General features: G+C 41.3%; 1 protein-coding gene and 1 long non-coding RNA gene across 2 annotated transcripts in view; one reads left to right on the top strand and one right to left on the bottom strand.

Moving 5' to 3' along the window:
- LOC143286913 (uncharacterized) overlaps positions 1-16910 on the top strand; it is a 36204-nt gene that overhangs the window by 3683 nt on the left and 15611 nt on the right. Inside the window, exons 4-12 of the mRNA XM_076594863.1 lie at positions 191-302; positions 1001-1089; positions 2274-2367; positions 3513-3666; positions 6174-6303; positions 8672-8818; positions 11385-11448; positions 14218-14327; positions 15733-15879. Of these exons, the coding sequence (XP_076450978.1) occupies positions 191-302; positions 1001-1089; positions 2274-2367; positions 3513-3666; positions 6174-6303; positions 8672-8818; positions 11385-11448; positions 14218-14327; positions 15733-15879 (1047 nt within the window). The remainder of the gene's footprint in view (positions 1-190; positions 303-1000; positions 1090-2273; positions 2368-3512; positions 3667-6173; positions 6304-8671; positions 8819-11384; positions 11449-14217; positions 14328-15732; positions 15880-16910) is intronic.
- LOC143286915 (uncharacterized) lies at positions 9448-13391 on the bottom strand. The gene is made up of 3 exons (XR_013055871.1): positions 13291-13391; positions 11334-11543; positions 9448-10578 (listed from the first exon to the last, which is right to left on the bottom strand). It is a non-coding gene; the product is annotated as an uncharacterized LOC143286915 (long non-coding RNA).

Genomic DNA, 16910 nt, shown 5'->3' with positions numbered 1-16910 from the left:
TGTGTGTGTGCGCGCATGAGTGTGTATGTGTGTATGTGTGTGTGCATACATGTGCATATGTGTGTTAGTGTGTGTGTGTGTGTTTATGCACATGCATGTGTGTCAGCTAATGTGCTTGGCTGTGCTATAATTATAAGCAACAAAGACAGAAAAATAAAATAAATGAATAACGTAAACTGGACTGTTTCAGACAGTGAAGCAGCATGTGCATGCCCGCATCATGGCTCTGCCTGTGTGTCCTGAGCTGAGTCGAACCACCCTGCCCCGCACTGTGGACGTCAACAACTTTCTCTCCGTCACAGGTACCCTGAGACTGGTGTACAGGGTTCCTGCAAGTCATAGAGGTCTGCAGCAGTCTTGGAAAAATTGGGGAACCATTTCCAGGGCTGGAAAAGTCTTGGAAAAATATGTTTTGTGGTTTGGGGCCTGGGAAGGTCTTGGAATTCTAATTAAATACTAAGATATCTTAAAAATCAAACAATCAAAAACAAAAACATAAAAAAGTGATGAAAATTGAACATTAACACTGTGATGGCCTCCAATCTCTTTCATCAGCAGAATAGCTGACAAATATTTTTGTTCATTTTGCCTTTGTCTTTGGTATGTAAAAATTTCAGTGTGCTCTGGAAAAGATCTTGAAAAAATATGAGAATCTTGTCACATATATGTAAAATATACAGTTTGAGCACGTTCTCATACATGTACACACACGTACATGCAAACAACATCAACACAAACCCCCCCCCCCGCCCCCCCAGCCCACCTGCCCCCTGTCTGAAATCTCTTTTTTGAATAAACATTAATTGAATGACCAGCCAACACATGCACATGCACATTCATGCACACACACATGCATGCGCATGCACCCCCCAACAAGCCCCCCCCCTACCCTCACATGCCCCCCCTCCCCCTCCCTCCCCCCACATGCACACACACACACACACACAGAGAAAAACAAACAAAGGGTGAACAACATAAATCAATGCTGTTTGTATTTCAGGGACGGTGATCCGAACAACGGTGGTGCGCATGTTGGAGTATGAGAAGGAATACATGTGCAGCAAGTGCAGGAGTGTGGTGACTGTTCAGGTACCTGATATTTTTCTCGTTTCTTTCAGGCTTTGTTTCTTGCCTTTAATTTATTTATTTTTCTCAAACACTTACAAGGAATGTTATGGCCCAGACAGCTGTACCACGTACATAAAAACATGTGTGCACGCACTCTCATCTTTTCTTTTTTCTTCCTTCTCCTTCCCTTTTTCCTTCTTTCTCTTTTGTTTCTTTCTCTGTCAGTCTCATTCTTTCTCCCTCTTGTGGTACTCTCCTGACTGTTTGGTTATCAAGTTTACAAATTAGAGAAACAGGTTCTCAGTTGATGAAGGCATTCAGAATGTATGTGGCCTGGGCAAAATGAGTTCACACTACACAGTAATCTGGGCAGTTTCTTTGGGCATTGGTAATCTTGAACATACTTTTACAGATTGTTAGCTGATTTGAACAAAGCGTTAGCATTTTTAAATGTCTGTCCACGACAGTTTACATCATGGTGGCAACTTCATTGTAATTCTATTCTATTCTATTGTATCGTATCATGTCATATACATTATATTATATTACTTTATTTTACATTGTGTTACATAATGTATGTTTATCTGTATTTTATTATATCCATGTGTTTCTGGCACGTGAGGTAGCTAAATGTCAAACTTTTGTTTTATTTGGTTGTCCTTTTACTGAACCACACACACATAAAAAAAAAAAGAAAAAAAAGAAAAAAAGAAACACGATGTGGAGTGATGGCCTAGAGGTAACGCGTCCGCCTAGGAAGCGAGAGAATTTGAGCGCGTTGGTTTGAATCACGGCTCAGCCGCAGATATTTTCTCCCCCTCCATTAGATCTTGAGTGGTGGTCTGGACGCTTGTCATTCGGATGAGACGATAAACCAAGGTCCTGTGTGTAGCATGCACTTAGTGCACGTAAAAGAACCGACGGCAACTAAAGAGTTGTTCCTGGCAAAATTCTGTAGGTAAATCCACTTGGATAGGAAAAACAAAGAAAACTGCACGCAGGAAAAAATACAAAAAATGGGTGGCGCTGTAGTGTAGCGACGCGCTCTCCCTGGGGAAGAGCAGCCCAAATTTCACACAGAGAAATCTGTTGTGATAAAAAGAAATACAAATACAAAATACAAATAGTTAATTTTTGTTGCTGTTGATGTGCAAGAGTGACTGTCTTCAAAGTGAACTGATGGTGTGATGGCTGTGTCAAACCAGGCGGATTTTGAGCAGTACTACACGGTAAGCAAGCCCACCAAGTGTACCAACGAAGCCTGCAACTCCACCAGCTTTCAGTCCCTCAGTGAAAAGGGTAAGAGTTAAGTTGCGAGTTGATGGTATTATGTTGGTCACTTATTTAAAAAAAACTTAAATGTATGCATCCACGCGCGCTTGCACACGCACAGGCAAGCATGCACACACATGCATATACTCACACCCACATGTACACACACACACACACACTATGCATGCATGCACACTTGCACCCGCACAGGCAAGCATGCACACACACACACACACACACACACACACACACACACACACGCACGCACACATGCACACACACAGACTACCAGGAGATGATGATGATGATGATGTGTGGGTGATGTCACATGTGGACCATGTGTGGTCCCGTAACTACCAGGAGATGATGATGATGGTGATGAAGTGTGGATGATGATGATAATGATGCGTGAATGGTGATGTGTGGATCATGTGAAGTGCGGACCCTCTGTGGTGACATAAATACCAGGAGATGGTAATGTGTGGATGATGGTTATTATAATTATGATGATGATTGGATGACGTCTGGTGCGGGCCCTGTGCAGTGCCTGAACTACCAGGAGATGATGTTGATGATATGATGATGATGATGATATGATAATGATGATTGGATGACGTCAGGTGCGGGCCTGGTGTGGTGCTGGAACTACCAGGAGATGATGAGGATGATATGATGATGATAATATGATGATTATAATGATGTGATATGATGATGATATGATGATGATGATATGATGATGATGATATAAAGATGATGACAATATGATGATGATAATGATGATGATAATGATGTGATATGATAATGATGTGATATGATGATGATGATATAATGATGATGATGATGATGTATCGATGACATTAGGTGCAGGCCTTCTGTGGTGCCATATCTATCAGGATTGGATGATGTCAGGTGCAAGCCCTGTTTAGTGACTACCAGGAGATAAAGATAATGATGATGATGATGATATGATGATGATGATTGGATTATGATTGGATTATGCGGGTCCGGTGCGGTGCTGGAACTACCAGGAGATGATGATATGATGATAATGTGATGATGATGGTGATAATGATGATGCTGATGTTGACTGGATGATGCCTGGTGATGGCCCAGTGCAGTGCCGGAACTTCCAGGAGATGAAGATGATGATGATGATGATTGGATGACATCAGGTGCAGGCCCGATGCGGTGCCGGAACTACCAGGAGATGAAGATTCAGGAGCAGGTGCAGCGACTGGCCATGGGCAACATCCCCCGAGCCATGTGGGTGGTGCTGGAGGACGACCTGGTTGACTGCTGCAAGGCTGGGGACGATGTCACTGTCTGGTCAGTGCTGAGATAGGATTCAGTTCAATTTGATTCAGTTCAGTTCAAAATTCTGTTTGTGTATATGAAAAAACTTAGCCGTATGAAGAGCACAGGAACAGGAGTCATGATGGCTGCCGTAAAAAATAGGGCGCTAGTCAGGGGGGCAAAGGGGAGGTTACCTACTTCCAGGAGGTTATCGGCCGTAGCTACTTTCGTTTTCTCTGCATAGGCGGATAGTAGTTTGCACAGGACAGGAATGTCAGACCCCTGCCAGAGTCTGCACTAGTGGGTCACAGTAAGTATGTTACTTAAATGTAATTTTAGATAGAAAATTTCCTTTTTGTCTACTTGATCCAAGCTAGAAAATTTTCTTTTGGCTCACTCGAAATATCAAAGAGAAAAAATGAGTAACTGGTGCACACTTCCCTGATCACCCTGCACACATCAGTTGTCATGTAAAAAGAAAAACATTCAGGTAAGATAATATTACATTTTAAGATAGAGTGAAACATCTGTGTGTGTGTGCGTGTGTGTTTAAGATAGAGTGAAACATCTGTGTGTGTGTGTGTGTGTGTGTGTGTGCCTGCATGTGTGCGTGCGCATGTGCATGTGCGTGCACATGTGTGTACATTACAATGATCATAAAAAGGAAAATATTCAGTAGGAGAAGATAAGAATAACTTATACAGAGAAATAATGGGGGCAACAGCCAAGTAGTTCATGACGACGTCACTGTCTGGTCAGTACCGAGATAGGAGAAGATAAGAATAACTTATTTCACACTGAGCAATGACAGGTGCAACAGCTGTGTGAGTAAAGCGTTGGGCTTTCAATCTGAGGGTCCTGGTCACGGCGTCTGGTGGGTAGAGGATGGAGATTTTTCCTATCTCCAAGGTCAACAGATGTGCAGACCTGCTAGTGCCTGAACCCCATTTGTGTGTATACCCATGCAGGAGATCAGATATGCACATTAACCCTTCCGCTGCCAGGTAAATAAGGTTTAAGTGAAATCAATTTGCCAGGTTTTTTTTTCACAAAACAATGGGTGTATATTTTCAAAAAATTCTGTGCTCTTTGTTATTGGAGAAAGACCCATAAAAGTATATATTTTCTGAAAGGTAAATAAATAAAGAATACAAAACACATAATGTTTTCCCATTTTGCATATTTTCAGTGACATGCTGTTGTTTTGAAATCAGTGTTTTATTTTTTGTCAATTTTCAACTTGTTCATACAAACATTAGTCAGGTAATTTGCTCTAACATATTTTCTGGACAAATAGATAATACCTGCACACACATATTATACTAAAACAACCACAATAAAAATTAAAAAAAAGAATTAAAAAAAGAGACAGATACACAATGCATTGTGACTTCCCCAAGTGATAATATGGATGTGGGGCCACACCCCCTCATTCTCCACCGCTCTCCTCTTCACCCCTCTCACACGGTCACTTCATCCAGTTCTCACCAGACCGTGTTGGCTGAGTGCCAAGAAAATCGCTCACACTGTGTCCTACTAATCATTCGGTCACTTTCTGTACAGCTGTACAGTTGGCATCACTCACTGACAGTCATATCTTGGCCAGTCTCTTCATTGCTCCTTTATTTTTTATCAAATCGTCCTACAAAAGTTCATCACTGTCTTCTCCTTCGAATTTACACTTCAATTCTTTCTGAGCATCAGCTAAAGAAAGCAATCTTGGTTGATTTAGCTTAGCAGCACGAATGCATGTCTTGAGCACGGAGTACGACATTTTGTTAAGCGAGCGAGGAGAGGAGCCAGACAAACACTGCGGCAGTAACCCAACCAAAACGTTCAAATAAAGGACTGCCTCATGACGTAGATAGGGTTTCTAGCTATGAATAGAATCTAGAAAGATTCCCCAAGCTGGAGCTACCAGTATTTTTGTCAACGAACTCAATGCAAACCAGGGAAAAGTCCGAATATTTTGATGACGAGTTATCTCGTCATTGTGGCAGTGAAGTGTATATGCTTGCGCTGATGAGTTGTCTCATCTTAAAGGCAGCCTTGGGGTTAAAGATCGCATAATCCATATCAGCGTTTGGTGGGATATGGAAACAAGAGTATACCAGGCATGCACCCTCCCAAAAACGGAGTATGACTGCTGACATGGCAGGGGTAAAAACTGTCTTACATGTAAAAGCTCACTATTGTATACGGGTAAATGTAGGAGTTGCAGCCCATGAACGAAGAAGAAGATACAAAGAAATTACATCAGGTGCAGCAAAAACAAACACAGACAAAAATACTCTAAACAAAAACATTAAGCATGACGTAATTAAAAAGCAGCGTTAAACATATGAGACATTTATATGAAAGCATTGCACATATTCAATTTGAAACATTGTAATTGATAAGTATGAAATACTGCTGTGAGACCTCTGTCTCCGTGGCTTGCAGAGGACCCACAGTTGATATGAAGGCACTGTTCAAGTGGCTGTAAAAAGACTATGGAATCTTTAACCTTTGAACCTCAGTGCTATTTTCTTGTTTTACAGTGGCACAGTGTGTCAGAGGTGGCGCCCCCTGTCCGAGGAGTCCAAGTGCGACATTGAGATAGTGCTGAAAGCCAACCATGTGTTGGTGACCAACGAACAACGCAGCCGTGTGCTCATCACCAAGGAACTGGTGAGGTCATGGTTCCAGTTTTTTTTGTTTTGTTTTTTTTGCTGCCCCATCATCTGCACCGTTTCAGTGGCATTACTCCCACGCCGCTCATTTAGATTCCCCCATACACGGCCACACCCGGGTTCGTCTGTCGCAGTTCCAGTGTCGGCAGTCCACAGGGAACCATCGATGTTAGGTCGCCAGGAGGCCACACACCAGAGGAGACCCTGCACTGCTGCTGAGTCACTTCGGTGGTGTTCAGTGGTGCCTGTTCTGTTTTAACGTACTTAGGACACCACCTACTAAGCCCCCTACTAACGATAATAATGGCTTAGTCGCGGAGCCAGACTGAGTGAGCGTCCCTCCCAGAGTGGAGACCGCCACCACGTCCTTCAAACAATAGCCTCCCATGAATCTGCCAACACTGACGACATTGATAGGACTCACCCCAAGCACGGAAGTGGAGGGGTATCGAAATTGAGATCACCATGAGAGCAGGGCATGAAAGGCCACAGACTTTGAGACTATTTTGTTTATATTGATGACGATGAAGGAGGAGGAGGATGACGATGATGATGACGATGTTGCTGTGGAGGTCCATTTTTGTTTGGGACTGCGTGACAAGGCTGTACTCTTCGCTTCCTGTCATAATGATATCCTGGTGTTAACCAGGCCCGAGAGATACAGACACTTGCAGTGTTGGTAAGGTAATTAGAGCAACACACCCAAAGACGCATCCTTGAAGTGGATGACACTCGACTGTGTGGTCCCAGTCTCCCCATTTAAGCCCACAGCACACTTAGCTCTGGGTAGGAGCCGGCCATGGGCCGAAAAACCCACCTCCGCCGGGATTCGAACCCGCGTCCTCCCAGCCATCAGTCCATGACGCTAACCACTTCGCCACGGCGGCTGGTCATGGTTACAGTTTGTTTCTCACCGTGTTCGGACAAATCTGAATGCGCATCACCACATCTGAGAGAAGTCATTCAAGCCTACTCACCCCCACAACAACTCAGATCACGTTCCGATTCACAGCAGCTACTTGCTCCGTGTGTGAAAATCAGATCCTTTGGTGATTCTTACTTTTCTCATTCAGCTCCATCTGTCCAGAACAGTTTACCTCATGATCTTTGCCACTCTCCCTCATTTCAATCTTTTAAAACTGGTCAGAAAAAACATCTTTTTGAAAACATCTATGCATAGATCTTCCATACCTTTCCATACCAATGACATTCAGTTATAAGCCATGCAAACTCTGTGTGTGTTTGAGTATATGTGTGTTTGTGTGTGTGTGTGTGTTATTATTTTTTCTTCTTCCTTTTGTAAGTTAGTGTGTGTGTGTGTGTGTGTGTGTGTGTGTTTGACATTTATTGTAAAGTGCTTTGAGCTCCCTTTAAGAGAGGAAAGCGCTCAACAAGTATCTGTTATCATTGTAATTATCATCACCATAATCATCATCATTATCATCATCATCATCATCATCATTATTATTATTATTATCGTTATTATCTGCTAGACAGATGCCTGACCAGCAGCATAACCCAACGCACTTAGTCATTCCTTGAGTGCATGCATGTATATTTGTGTATCTATAAGAGCAGATTTCTTTGACAGAATTTTGCCAGAAGACAACACCTATGTTGTTATGGGTTCTTTTTCAGTGCGCCAAGTGCGTGCTGCACACAGGACCTTAGGTTATTGTCTCATCTGACGGGCGCAATAGCTGAGTGGTTAAAGCGTTAGACTGTCAATCTGAGGGTCCCGGGTTCGAATCACGGTGACGGCGCCTGGTGGGTAAAGGGTGGAGATTTTTACGATCTCCCGGGTCAACATATGTGCAGACCTGCTAGTGCCTGAACCCCCTTCGTGTGTATATGCAAGCATAAGATCAAATACTGTGGAGGCACTGTGGAGGGAGAATGGAAATGCAGGCAACAATGCAAGAGCTGGCCTGACAACATCAAGGACTGGAGAAGGATTACGTCCCGGGATCAAGACTCTTATCTGCCAGTACAGTGTACATGAGGGTCTGGGTTCGATTCCCAGCCTCACCCTTTCTCCCACGTTTGGCTGGAAAATCAAACTGAACATCTAGTCCTTTGGATGAGACTTCTTCTTCTTCTTCTTCTTCTTCTGCGTTCACTCGTATGCACACGAGTGGGCTTTTACGTGTATGACCATTTTTACCCCGCCATGTAGGCAGCTATACTCCGTTTTCGGGGGTGTGCATGCTGGGTATGTTCTTGTTTCCATAACCCACCGAACGCTGACATGGACCAGCAGTGTAACCCAACGCACTTAGTCAGGCCTTGAGGAATAAGCAGACTTACTGGCAGAACAAGAGTGCTTCTAAATGTGTGTGTCGTCACTGACCATGTTGTGGGTGCAGAAAGAGGAGATTGTGTGGTTCTGGGAGCAGCACAAGAACACCCCCCTGACTGGCCGCAACAAGATCCTGGCCAGTCTGTGTCCCCAGGTGTACGGCCTCTACGTCGTCAAGATGGCCGTGGCTCTCTTCATGGCCGGCGGGGTTCAGGTGATGATAATAACAGTTATGATGATGATGATAACAACAATGATAATAATCATGATAGTAATATAATGATAACGATTATGATAACGGTTATAATGATAATGATAATAAATAATGATGATGATAATGATATAATCATAACATTGATTGTGATGATGATAATCATAATTATATCATCATAATTATAATAATTATGATAATAATGATAATTTAGGTAGCACTTTTCCATGAAAAACATGCTCATTTGCGTTTCACAGTGTACAAACCAATGTTTAAAACATGCATTTCAACACTAAAATGAAAACGTAGATGCATAACCCAGATAGACATCCATCCAGTCAGTATCAGTATCAGTAGCTCAAGGAGGCACTGCGTTCGGTCAAATCCATATACGCTACACCACATCTGCCAAGCAGATGCCTGACCAGCAGTGTAACCCAACACACTTAGTCAGGCCTTGAGAAAAAAAGAAGAAGATAAATACATAAAAATACTACTACTACTAATAGTAATATTTATAAGGCGCAAAATCTTCCAAACATTAATTTATGTTCACACACACAGAGAAATCATCATACAGAACACAACACTCTTCATGCATTATGATATATTTCATTCATCACAGTATCTAGATGATGCACTTTATCATATCACAATACCCAACACTATTATCACAGTGCTTTTAAAAACATATCTCAGTATCTAAAAACCAAACTCAATACTCAATGCATAATGTGAGTTCCTTGTTTGGCACTCCTCTCTGCCCTCATGCCATGCTTGTCGCACTTGCACTGAAAGTGATGTGCTGTGTGCGTTATTTTGTGTTGGGAGAGTTCATGTAAATGACAGCTGTTCATGTTCAAAATCTTTTAGTGTGGGAAATGTGTTGATCCATGTTTAGGTGTTCTGTGGAGTTCATTGTTTTGTTATAAATTTGATGTGTGTGCTGGGTGTATCATAATGTTAAACTGCGCTGGAAAAAGTGAATCATATTTCATCTCTGACAGAACTGGAAATGGTATGAGTCGTGTTCTTGAGTGATCTCTGGTTCAAGCAGATTTTGTCAGATTTTGAATGGGTTTTGACCATTGGAAAACCCTACATGCCTTCAGGATATATATATGTGAAGAACTGATGATGACCAGTGACAGACTGATTGCATTGTAGCCGGTCACTTGTTACAGTGTTGACCCTTCTGCACTGACTACAAGGCATTTGGGATTATAAGGTGCATCCATATTTTAAAGAATTTCCAATATCAATAATACATAAGGTGCAGCATTTAAATCTTTCACCACCAGACTCCTGTGAGAAAAGCACTCCCCAGCAATCTCAATTTGGTTCATGTCAGAACAACACAGTCACCTTGGTCACTTCAAATTCGGTTAAGGGGGGAAGGTTAGTCAATATTCTGTGCATGTGAAAGTTGGCTGCAGCTGTCAAGCTTTGTTACAATGTGAAATAGAGTCCTTTGAACATGACCTGTCGATGTTGACTAAAGTGATGCATGGCAGTGAACTGTCTTGTCAATGTTAAGTCGTCTATGGTGCTGAAAGAGTTAAAAGGCACATATCAGAACAGTAAACAAGAGGTTGAGCATTGATGAGACGATGTTGCTACTGTGGTGATGTTGAAGCGATGTCAAAGCCCTTTCATCATCATCAGAACTCTCTTTACACGCTGTGTCATCTCCACTTTCTTTGAATCCATCCTGTCCATGCTCCCCTCGGTGTGTTGTTTGTGAGTTGTTTTTATTCTGATTCCTGGAAAGGTTTCATTCTTTTTCATCACCACGACCATCATGCTTCCTGGTTCAGAGGTTGACTTTGATACAATTCTGATTAATGACAGTGTTTCGACAGATTCTAATCATACAATAGGTGCACCCTGTTATAAGGTGCATTGGTCAAAGCTGAGGAAAAACATAGAACACTGTACAGTTTGTGAAACTTCTTTAGCTTTAAGTAGTAGAGGAAGGTGCTGGCCTTGTACTTAAAGGAGAAATGACTTGTTCGCAAAATTTGTAAGACATTTGAAAGAAAATTGTTTACATTGTGATAGACTTACTCTTAATAAGTACTGGTGCTTTCTGGACACAACAAAACAAAAATTGATAGATGTTTCTGACGTATGTTATTGATAGCTATTACTATGTATACAAATGTAGAATCAATAAAGTAAAGCCAACACTGCAAACAGGTAAATGAAGCAGACAAGTATGCTTTTAACCTAACTATAGAACATAACAGATTTGTGCACAAATTGTAACTATACATACATGCCCAGTACAAGCTTAAGCTATACAATGTCACCATGGAATTAATATATCATTGAAAATGTATTGTTCTGCCTACATCATATTGTTGTTGAATTGTCAGTATTTAGAACATAATTATGTCTTTACCTCCAAATGCACAAAGTACGTAAACTTTAATATATATGCAAACCTTTGTGTGATTATAAATGTTGAACAAAAATGACTTGCTCTGTGGCAGAGGAACACAAGTGCTGGTCCTACCTTGCAAGGAGAAATGACTTGTTCTCTGCATCTGCTGTGTCTGTGTTTCAGCGAGTGGACGAGGATGGGTCCAAAGTGCGTGGGGAACTCCATTTACTGCTGGTGGGGGACCCTGGTGAGTGACTTCTCTGACAGGGCCTGCTGGCTGTGTGAGAGTTCCCTACAGATGGGACTGCCCCTCACAGTTTCCATTGGCCTTTCCCACCAGCTCTGGATATCAGGAAAGAGTTTGCTCTCTATAGTTTCAGTTTCAGTAGCTCAAGGAGGCGTCACTGCGTTCGGCCAAATCCATATACGCTACACCACATCTGCCAAGCAGATGCCTGACCAGCAAGCAGTGTAACCCAATGCGCTTAGTCAGGTCTTAGAAAAAAAAGAAAAAAAGAAAAAAAACATAAAAAAGAACTATTACTATTTATGATAATATGTATAAGGCACAATAACTTGATGAAGTCAACTATAAGCTTACAAAAAAAGTATATATATATATATATATATATATATATATATAATTCTCTCTCTCTCCAAAGCATTCATAAGGTGAAGCATATATATATGCAAGTCACTTAACCAGCATGAATGTGCAACTTTAGCATTTTACTGTATATGACACTTCTGAGAGGCTATGGCCTATATGAATAAACCAATGACACTTCTGAGAGGCTATGGCCTATATGAATAAACCAATGACACTTCTGAGAGGCTATGGCCTATATGAATAAACCATCTGTCTCAGTCAGTGTCAGTCTCAGTCTCAGTCAGTCTCAGTCTGCGTTTGAGACACAGGCTTCTACTGTAAGAACAGTCCAGACTCTTGACCTTCAAAGGTTCAGAATTTTCTATGGAATTTGTTCAGGTTGGAGCTGTTTGATTTGACATCAAGTAGAGTGATTACAGAGTGTAACAGCGATTCAACTCATAAAAGGCTTTCTTACAGTGCTCCATGGTGGGGTATCACTCAAGAATATGTTAATGCTGTGGATTTAAACTCTGACGCTGCCGATGAATCATTTCATCCCATTTTAAGGATTTAGGCCAAACCAGGCTTTCCATTCAGAACTTGGGGACTGTCAGTAAAGCAGGAAGTCATGACTTCCTCACATGACTTGATAGTAACCCGTAAAGATCATGAAGGGAGATATTTCAGACACTCGAAAACAAATCACATTTAGAACTTGTGGACTGTCTGTAAAGCAGAAAGCTATGATTAACAGTAAACCTGTAAAAAATCATGAAGGGAGATATTTCAGACACTTGAAAACAAATCACATTTTCATGTATTTTGTGGGGTTCAAGCATTCAGGTTTATTATGACTGCATTGATTATTATCAAAAAAGAAAAAAGGATTGACAGATATTTCTTATGCTAACAGTGTGAAACATTTTGGAATTTGGGCTTCAGTTCTATTGGTTGATAAGTTGCATGTTTGAAGAAACTGAGAATGTACAAACATTTACATTTCAGCAAGAAAAAGAAAAGACAAACAAAAACAATGATAACAGCAGCAAAACAACAACAATGATGATAATAATGATAACAAAAATAACAATAATATATTGCCTTTCCATGTAGAACATGCTCAATTGGGCTGTACAATGTAAACAAACCAACATATGAAATATGCTTTCTAACACTAAAATGACAATTGTACATGCATAATCCTGCACAAACACCCAGCCAAACACTCAAACATGAATTAACCTACATACTTGCACAAAAATAGCACACTACACAAACGTCATCATACATATTATATATCACAATACCTAAATAATCACAATACTTAAAACCAATTCCAATTCTTAAAACCAATCACATACATCACAATGCCCCCCAAAATGCACATCTTAAATCACAGTACTGAAAATCAGTATATTCCCACACCTCACACCTTTGCACACCTCAGCACAACAACTCAACAACATATACAGAAAACACAATCATGCACACACTCACGTGCATCAGAAGAGGTGAAACTGTTGTTGTTTGGCAGATCACAACTTGTGTTTAATTATAGGCACCGGGAAGTCCCAGTTTTTGAAGTACGCCACCTTGACTGATCACAGCCTGTGTTTAATCATAGGCACAGGGAAAGTTCCAGTGTTTAAAGTTGGCCACCTTGACTGATCACAACCTGTGTTTAATTATAGGCACTGGGAAGTCCCAGTTCTTGAATTACACCACCTTGACTGATCACAGCCTGTGTTTAATTATAGGCACTGGGAAGTCCCAGTTCTTGAATGACACCACCTTGACTGATCACAACCTGTGTTTAGTTATAGGAGCTGGGAAGTCCCAGTTCTTGAAGTGCACCACCTTGACTGATCACAGCCTGTGTTTAATTATAGGAACTGGGAAGTCCCAGTTCTTGAAGTGCACCACCTTGACTGATCACAATCTCTGTTTAATCAAATGCACTGGGAAGTCTCAGTTTTTAAAGTACGCCACCTTGACTGATCACAACCTGTGTTAATTATAGGCAATGGGAAATCCCAGTTTTAATTACACATACTTAACCATGACCCGCTAGTGCAGACTCCGGCAGGGGTCTGACATTCCTGTCCTGTGCAAACTACTATCCGCCTATGCGGAGAAAACGAAAGTAGCTACGGCCGATAACCTCCCGGAAAAAGTTTTTGAAACATGCCACCTTGACTGATCACAACATGTGTTTAATCACAGGCACGGGGAAGTCCCACTTCTTGAAATACGCCAGCTTGACTGATCACAATCAGTATTTAATAATAATAGGCATGGGGAAGTCCCACTTCTTGAAATACGCCACCTTGAATGATCACAATCTGTATTTAATTATAGGCACCGTGAAGTCCCAGTTCTTGAAATATGCCACCTTGACTGATCACAGTCTGTGTTTATTTATAGGCACGGGGAAGTCCCAGTTCTTGAAGTATGCCTCCAAGGTGACACCACGGGCTGTGCTGACCACAGGCATCGGCAGTACCAGTGCTGGTCTCACTGTCACCGCTGTGAAGGTCAGTTCTTGGACAGTGCCAGGCTTCTCCGTGTCTTCCTCTGACCTTGTTATGCATGACTGACTTTTCCTCATGAAAGTATTAATGTGCATAAGTGAGAGCTGTATTATCAATAGTTTCTCCAGTCAATGGGAAATCATTTACAGCTTGGTCTTTTGTGAAAGACTATGATTCTCAAACTAGGAGGCATAATTGCACTGGCTCTCAGTGCTGCAGCCTTGTGGGCTGGTTGGCTTTTGGGAATCATCCCAACGCCGACTGTCCTAAAACCCTCTTGGCCGAGAGAGTGGGGATGTAACTTGGGCAAGACACTCTCTACTATAATCAAATTCTAGCCTAAATAGTCGGAACAGCAGTGATGGTCATAGTTGGACACGACTGACTATCATATATACCCTGCAAACTCTAAACACATTAACAGCACATGTATAAGATAAGCTACAAAATGGAAAATAAGATACAGGAATATAATGAAAAAATGTTGAAATATACAATTGCTAACATATACTGTCTTAAAAACAGTACACCATTACTCACACATTGACATGTACACACACATGCACTAAGACACACTGGAGAGGGAGAAAAATCTATTTTTGAAAATATTGCTTGAACAGATATGTTTTAAGATTAGATTTGAAAGATTTTGTAATGTAGCAGCATTTGATATATTGTGGTAGGGATTTCCAGAAATAAGGTCTATATAGTGTGCAAATGTTCAGAAACTAGAGGACTTTTTTTTTTTTTTTTTTTGCTCTGCAGAACCAATACTGACAGTTTTTTTTTAACTGTCATGGCCATGGGTGGTCATCTGGGCTATAAGCATCAAAAGATAAAGACAAAAGTTAAAGCAACAATGATGATGATGATAGTAATCACTAAGTGACAGTGTGTTTCCTGACCTAGACATGCATGTATATTCACCAGTTTTCAGATTCAAGGTGTCAAAGTGTGGTCTATATACACTACACCACATTTGCTTAAAACCCAAAAAATATGGACAGATGCCCGATCTTTGCATAAACCCAACTTGCTGATCAGGCCTTAAGTGCGTATGTTTGGTTTGTGTAAAGCATGAACATAAAAAAGGAAATGGTGATAAAAAGATTACTAAATAAAAGACACTGACAACAGTGCAAATGGCACATGCACACACACACACACACGCACACACACACGCACACGCACACGCACACACGCACGCAAACACACACACACACACATACACACACACACACACACACCACACGCACACACACACGCACACACACACACACACACACACAGACACACAGACACACAGACACAGACAGACAGACAGACAGACACACACACACACACACACACACACACACACACACACACACACACACACAAAGTGATATAAATACCTTATGCTCACCAGGACTCGGGGGAATGGCAGCTGGAAGCGGGGGCACTGGTGCTTGCTGATGGGGGCATCTGCTGCATCGATGAATTCAACAGCATCCGTGAGCATGACAAGGCCAGCATCCATGAGGCCATGGAGCAGCAGACCATCAGCGTGGCCAAAGTATGGGCATAATGTGTGTGTGTTTAGTTTGTTAGTCACATTTTGGTGTGTGTATATAACATTGATGTCATGTGTTATGTAAAGAAAAGTGTTTTGTAAAGCACCAAGAGCAGATTTCTGGATAATGTGCTATAGAAATATCCATTGTTATTATTATTAGTAGTATTATTATCATAATGTAAAGCGTCCACCTAGGAAGCAAGAGAACCTGAACTAATGGGATTGTATTCAAAACTTTCCAGAATATTCTTCCCCCTCCACTGGACCTGGAGTGGTTGTCCACATGCTTGTCATTCAGATAAGACGATAAACCGTGTGTTGCATGCACTTAGTGTGTGCTTAAAAGAATCCTAGGCAAGAAAAGAGTTCTCCCTGGCAAAATTTGAAGTAAGATCCACTCTAATATACATGTGTGTGTGTGTATGCATGTGCACATGTATGTGTGTGTTTATGTAATATAAAGACAGTGGATAATTATTTCTGAGAGAAATGGAAATGCAGCATGTTTTTCATATTTAAAAAAAAATCTAGAAAAAAATCTTCAATATTTAAGGAGGTTTTTATGACTGAAGGAAGATTACAAGCATGAAAACTATTTTCTCCCTTTTTTTTCTGGAAATTTTGTCAGCATGGAGCATAGCAAGATGTGTCAACAGTGAAAAGTTTAATTGCAGTGTGAGTGAGTGTTATGGACAATTGGTGAGAATGGATGCATAAGGGTTGGGGGGATGGGTGGTGGTGGTGTGGTTCCAACAGTAAACTAGAATGATCGCCTGTTATTACCCCTTTCACCTCTTATATCCTGTATGTTATTTCACCAAGTTATAATTCCCTTGTATGCAAATTATAGATGTGCTCCTTCATTCATTATAGATTTCAACTGTTTATGAAGGTTTGTGTATGTGATCAGGAGTGTAACAGTTGTAAAAGGCACCTTCCCAAGGCCCTTTCCCCAGCTGAAAGCATCTTTATTGGTCTTGCATCTGAGTAACAGTTTAGTCTAATTTGCTGTTATGTGAGGGATGTACAAC

This window comes from Babylonia areolata, chromosome 10, assembly GCF_041734735.1.
Source record: "Babylonia areolata isolate BAREFJ2019XMU chromosome 10, ASM4173473v1, whole genome shotgun sequence".
Classification (NCBI taxonomy): Eukaryota; Metazoa; Mollusca; class Gastropoda; order Neogastropoda; family Buccinidae; genus Babylonia; species Babylonia areolata.
The sequence above is the reverse complement of the archived record's forward strand: the minus strand, read 5'-3'. Positions and strand labels throughout refer to the sequence as shown.